Source organism: Leptonychotes weddellii, chromosome 1 (genome assembly GCF_054177405.1).
Source record: "Leptonychotes weddellii isolate Sample4059 chromosome 1, ASM5417740v2, whole genome shotgun sequence".
Classification (NCBI taxonomy): Eukaryota; Metazoa; Chordata; class Mammalia; order Carnivora; family Phocidae; genus Leptonychotes; species Leptonychotes weddellii.
In genome coordinates this window covers 183,749,207-183,755,535 of record NC_138369.1, presented here as the reverse complement: position 1 = coordinate 183,755,535, position 6,329 = coordinate 183,749,207, and the positions used below count along the sequence as shown (strand labels likewise).

Sequence of the window (6,329 nt, the reverse complement as noted above, 5' to 3'; positions counted from 1 at the left end):
TATCTGTTATCCTGACTTTTACCATCACAGTTTCATTTTGGCCAACAGGCAGGGTTTCAAGGTCATGGATATGCCTCAGCAAGGACGGTCTGCAATTCAAGCTGGAGGGTGAGTGGTTGGGAGAATTCAAGGGACCCTGGTCCAGCCTGCAGGTGACAATCAGGGTGTGGGAGGAGACTGCCTTTGGTTTCAGCCATCCCCGCTCTGGGATCTGGGAGCTGTGTGACACTAGGACACGTCACTTCTCTGAGCCTGAAAGAGTGTCCCCCCTCTTTAAGGGGGAATAAGACCCCTGCGTCCCAGGATTAGAGAGGCAGAAACCAGGCCAAGAGCACCTGGCGCAGAACTATGCCCTCACCTTAGTGCCCCTTGTACGGTGGGGATGAGACCGAAGGCCACGTTTCTTTGTCGCCCCCATTTTTCTGGAGCTTCTTGCTCCCCACACCCCATGCCATCGTCCTGCTGGGCTGCATGCTGAAACCTGACCTCACAGATGACACACCGCACCCCCCCCTTCAGCTACCTCCACGGAGCAGGAGGGGCTCCTTCCCACGCCTCCCCAGGCTTCCTTCCTGCCTTCCTGGGACCAGAGGGGATCAGATCCTGCTATCCTCCTCCGCCTTACAGGGGAGGAAACTGGCTCCACGCTGGGGAGGGACTTGCCCAGGGTCACAGGGTGAGGGCACAGCTGGGACCAGAGCCCTGCCTGCTGACCCTGTTCTGCCCTTTGCTCTGTGTCACCCGGCGTCCTCCTTTCTGCCCCTTCTCACCTCAGCCGGTCAGTGTGACAAATCTCTGTCTGTGTGGCAGAGAAGTGTGGGTCCGGCCATCCCCGGACAGAGAGACGGCAGGAGCCTAAATACAGCTTAAATGGAGATTTGCATTTAATGAGTGGATGTAGTCGTTTTTGAATAGGGAACACACAGACACGGTTAAATGTCTTTGGATTCATAAAGAACATACAGTGAGAATTCTCCCCCTATTGCTGCCCTCCATCTACCGAATTCTCTTCTCCAAGTAACTCCTGTTCTTACTTTCTCCAGCATCCTTAAAGCAGCTTTCCAATGCCTATACACACAAACTAGATCTATGTGATTTCCCCCACTCTTTTTTTTTTTAAGATTTTATTTATTTATTTTAGAGAGAGAGAGCTCAAGTCGGAGATGAGCAGAGGGAGAGGAAGAGAGAGACTCTCAAGCAGACTCCACACTGAGCACAGAGCCAGACGTGGGGCTCGATCCCACGACCCTGAGACCAGGACCTGAGCCGAAATCAAGAGTTGGACGCTTAACTGACTGAGCCAGGTGCCCCTCTCCCCTCCTCTCTTACATGGAGGGTAACATGCTATCTTCTTTCCTGTTTTCATTGAACCATACATGTGGGGGAGCTCTACACATCAGCACACAAATAGCTTCTGCGTCTCTTGGTCACGGCTCCACAGCATTCCTTTGCACGCCTGTGTTACATTATTGAAACAGAATTCATACCCCATAAAGTTCACCCACTTAAAGTGTACAATTCAATGGCTTTTAATATGTTCACTAAAGAAGGGTTGTGGAACCAGCACCCCACAATGAATTGTTGAACCCTATATCGTCCCTAAAAGAAACCCTGTACCCCTTACTTATCACCCCCCAAGCACCACCCCAGCCCTAGGCAACCCCTAATCTACTTTCTGTCCTTATAGATTTGTCCGTTCTGGACATTTCATATACATGCAGTCATGTACTATACTGTTCTTTGTGACTGGCTGCCTTCACTTGGCTTAACGATTTCAACGTCCATCCGTGTTGTAGGGTTTGTGGGCACTCCATTCCGTTTTACCATCAAATAATACTCCATTCTAGGGATCGACTGCATTTTATTTACCCCTTCATCAGTCAATGGACATTCGGACTGTTTCCACTTTTTAGCTATTACGAATAATATGGCTGGGAATATCCATATGCAACTTTTTGTCTGGGTGTATGTTGCCATTTCTCCTAGATCCATGCCTAAGAGTGGAATGGCTGGATCATATGGCTTATTTGATAATTTACTTATCTAGTCCCATATTGATGAAAATTTGATCAAATTCCATCTTACTTTTTAAATTTTTATTTATTTTTATTTTTCAATATTTTATTTATTTGACAGAGAGAGAGAGTGTGTGCACAAGCAGGGGGAGTGGCAGAGGGAGAAGCAGGCTCCTCGGTGAGCAAGGAGCTCGATGTGGGGCTCGATCCCAGGACCCTGGGGTCATGAGCTGAGCCGAAGGCAGATGCTTAACCGACTGAGCCACCCAGGTGCCCCTACAGCTTACTTTTTAAAAGATTTTATTTATTTATTTGAGACAGAGCGCATGCAAGGCGGGGAGGAGGAGAAAGAGAGAGGGACAAGCAGACACCGAACTGAGCCCGGAGCCCAATGTGGGGCTCGATCTCACAACCCCGAGATCATGAGCTGAGCTGAAATCAAGAGTCAGACGCTCAACCGGCTGAGCCACCCAGGCACCCCTCAAATGACATCTTAAGAGCCAATAACGCTTACAAGTTTGGCAGGTGCTGGTCCTCTTAGTGAGGATTCAGGAGTGGAGCTGGGAACATCGGCTGCTCAGAAACTGCCAAAGCGCCCTGCTTTTCTTTTCTCCCAGACTCTTAATATTCTAGAACTTTCTGGTTAAATGTACTTAGATTCCAGTGTGAACCGTGACTCAGGAGTGTGGGAAAAGGAAGCCCCACTCTGAATGACCTGGCCTTCTGGCCCACTGCCCACTGATCCCTGAGGGGGTGTCCCCCAACCCCTGTCCCACACCTGTGCCTTCCTGTCTGGGGTTCCTCATCTGGGAGACAGTCCAAGAGGAAGCTGGTGACTCCTGACCCTGGAGTTTCCTGACCCTGTGACAACAGGCCTCTGCCACACCTGACCATCTGTCACTCCTAGGGCAGGTGCAGAACAGGGGAATTCAGGAACTATCCAGGCTATAGGCTGATGAGCCAGCCTCCGGACCAGCCTCCCACCACTGCAGGCCTGGACGGGACCAGGGAGAGCTGGAGACTCCTTGGTGCCAGCATGTTTTTAAAAATTCTTTTGCTTTAGACCTTCTCAACATGCTTAAGCCAGGAAGTACTTTGTACTCCAAGCCAACAGTAGACAGATCGATTGTGATCCCCTAATGAACTAGAGAAAACTAGTCCAGCTCTTCTCTGAAAAGTTTCTATTTGGTACTGCCCTAAAATTCTCTGGGTATCGAGTTACTCCCAGCTCAGGAACCTCAGTGTGGCCCGACTTCAGTAGGACTGTGATCACCTGCAGGGAAGACCTCTCATTTTATCTTTTCCATCCACGGCAGCCGCTTCAACTTGCCTCCCCAAGAGTCAAGGAAAAGACCGCCTCATGGAACGTGAGTATTCTGCTTTGATACAGGGATGGGCTGTTCTAGAAGGACTGCTGTATTTCCCATCAGTAAATTATAAGTGCAAAATAGCACAGAGGAAAATGTTTGTCTTTCTACAGGATGAGTTTATCCATTAAGATGCAACCAACTTATTCTTATTTTTTTACAAAGAAAAGTAAAGGACAATGTACTGCAATAATTAATATAGTGAGATTCTCTCATGTGGAAATGGACTAGTTTTAAAATAATGTAATGTCCTGTAGTTCTTGGTTGGGTATATTTTATATGTATTTGAACATATCACATCATTCTATAACAACTCTCAGAAAAGCTCTGAGCTTATATACATGTGTTCTCTTGCTCTAATTGAGATTTATGATGTTCTTGTTGGGTTGACTTTTTTTTTTTTTTAATAATGATGGACATTTTCCCCTTCTATACTTCAAGTTCTCAAACCCTTCCACCAACAGTGGTATTAAATTCCTCATCATTGTATCATTTGTTATGGGTGACCAATTTTATATAATTAAATCGTTCATTTGGGCTTTGTCACATGTGGTTTATAGAGTTATTTTTAAACTGTTTCTCCCTTCATCTAAAAGTAATAAGATCATTCACTTATTCTGGCAATTAACTGTAATAAAAAAAAATACCAGCCTCTCTGCATCTTGCATTAGCAAAATGAATTAGCAACAATCAAATATCAGATAGACAACATTTGTGGAACAGCTGTGGTCCACGCAGCAGGCTATGGGATATAGCCAATGATACCTTGGAATACATCCGTGTTTGCAGAGGGCAAGAAATGGGGATTTGAGCCAGTCAAGTTCAACTGGAAAATGTCTCACAGTTTTATGTACTATTTCTGTGGCTTTCATTTCATTGTGGACTGGCTCTTTGAGGAGAGAAAACAGTTTTGAATTAAACAGCAATTAAGATCTTAATCTTCTGGTCTTAGAAGGGCACACGGTGTCATTACCGAGGGGCACTTCACCAAGGAGACCGAGAAAGTGCCCACTTGTACCTTTTCCTTTTTAAATTAACTTCTTTTTGAAGATAAATATACAGGGTACAAAATGTAAAAAAGGGCGCCGGTGAAAAGTACATCTCATCCCTTAATTCTCTTCCCCAAGGGCAACCACAGGTACTGACTTCTGGTGTGTTGTCCCAGAGATATTTTATGCATATGAGCTTCGAGCAAATATCATGTCCTTCCTTCTATTATGCATATGATTGCACACTATATCATGGTTAGTTTGCTTTTTCATATATTCATATTTAGTACCCCTCCCCCCAAAAGACCTCTCTTTATATATAAGTTGTTAGACTTCTGCCCACTCAACAGAGAGAGCCCCTTGAAGCAGTCCCCATTTCCCCCACATTTCCCACTGATCATTGGCTTGGCCAGGCAACCCTCAGCCCAGGATGCTGGTCTCATCTGGCTCTCTCTGTTTCTCAGTGACCAAGTGGACTCCTCAGGGAGCCCCCAACCAGACCCAGGACAGCACTGGCTTCAGCTACCTGCTGAGAGACCACATGGAGGGGAGGAGCGGCACCAACTCCACCAGGGCCCTGAAACTTCCAGATGGGACCAGTGCTGCCTGGTACATCCTCACCATCATTGGCATCTATGGAGTGATCTTCCTCTTCCGATTGGCCAGCAACATCCTCAGAAAGAATGATAAATCCTTGGAAGATATTTACTACTCCAATTTGACCTCCGAACTCAAAAAGAAAGGTCTCCAAAGCAAGGTGGCCAAATGCTCTGCATTGACCATTAGCAACAGAGCTGTCCTGCAGCCCAACCAGGCCAGCCTGGGGCCAAAATATAAAAATAGTGAGTGCCAAACTGAAATCCAAGGGATCCCTTGAAAGTCAAAGCAAGAAGACCTCCACAGAAGAGGCCCAACCAACCTTCCTACAAGGGGAAGCAGCTTTGAGTTTACCTGGAACCTTGAGAGAGGAGTCAGGTCCTTGAGTGGGGCTGGATGAGCATCACTGGGCTACTTAGGCCAATGGGAGTGTGACCAAAAGCCAGCGTCCTGTTTCCTTCTCAGGCTTTGTGGCACTTTGAGACAGGACAGCAGGGGCAGCAGATTCTGGTCATACCCTTCACTGGGAAAGCTTGTGTTCCAGGGAAGGACTTGGAGCATCTTGTGTTCTCAGAGAATCTAGGAGATTCCTGAGGGTATACATGAAAGTAGCCTCTTGTCATGGAAAGAAGGCTGAATTTGGAGTCGAGAGCTCTGGATTCAAGTTCAACTTCCAGGGGGTCACATGAACTTTGAATGACTTGTGGCCCTCACCTGGAACACATGGCAGTGGGATATATGGTTTCAAAGAACCATGCATTCTAGACGCACTCACTTGAATATAGAACCAAGGTTGTTAATAGCAGAAGTTAGAAGTTCTTCATTTTCATTGAAGGCATGGGGTCCATTGAAAAAGAGCATTAGTTTTGGAGTCAGGAGAATCAAACTCTAGTCAAGGACCTCACCGTTCTGGACCTTAGTTTCCGCACAGATAAAATGAGAATGATAATGTCTGTTCTGCCAATCTTATAAAGTAGATAAGCGCTAATGAGATCATGCATATGAATATATTTTTCAAAGTAAAATAAGTATGTAAAATATAAGCCTTGTGTTCATAGCGGTGATGGTGGTTGATGCTGATGGTGGTATCAGTGTTAGTGGTGATGGTAGTGATGGTTGATGCCAGTGTGTTGATGGTGTGGTGGATGGTTGATGTTGATGATGGTCATGGTGGTGGTGGTTGATGATTGATGTTGATGGTGGTAGTGTTGGGTGGTTGATGTTGATAGTGGGGGGTGGTGGTTACACTATTTGGAAAAGGAAATGACTAGTCCACTGGCAATTAGTCTGTAAGCAATGGCTACAGTTCTATAAGAGGACCAATCTGCATAACAGTTGATGACCTGAGCTCTGAATCAAGT

At 46.2% G+C, this 6,329-nt stretch overlaps 1 protein-coding gene across 1 annotated transcript; it reads left to right on the top strand.

Moving 5' to 3' along the window:
* The first annotated feature begins 3,375 nt into the window (after positions 1-3,375).
* SMIM34 (small integral membrane protein 34) lies at positions 3,376-5,621 on the top strand. Its single transcript, XM_031039625.2, has 2 exons — positions 3,376-3,382; positions 4,836-5,621. Exons 1-2 carry the CDS (start codon positions 3,376-3,378, stop codon positions 5,246-5,248), a joined length of 420 nt encoding a protein of 139 aa, XP_030895485.2. The 3' UTR covers positions 5,249-5,621.
* The last annotated feature ends 708 nt before the right edge of the window (positions 5,622-6,329 follow it).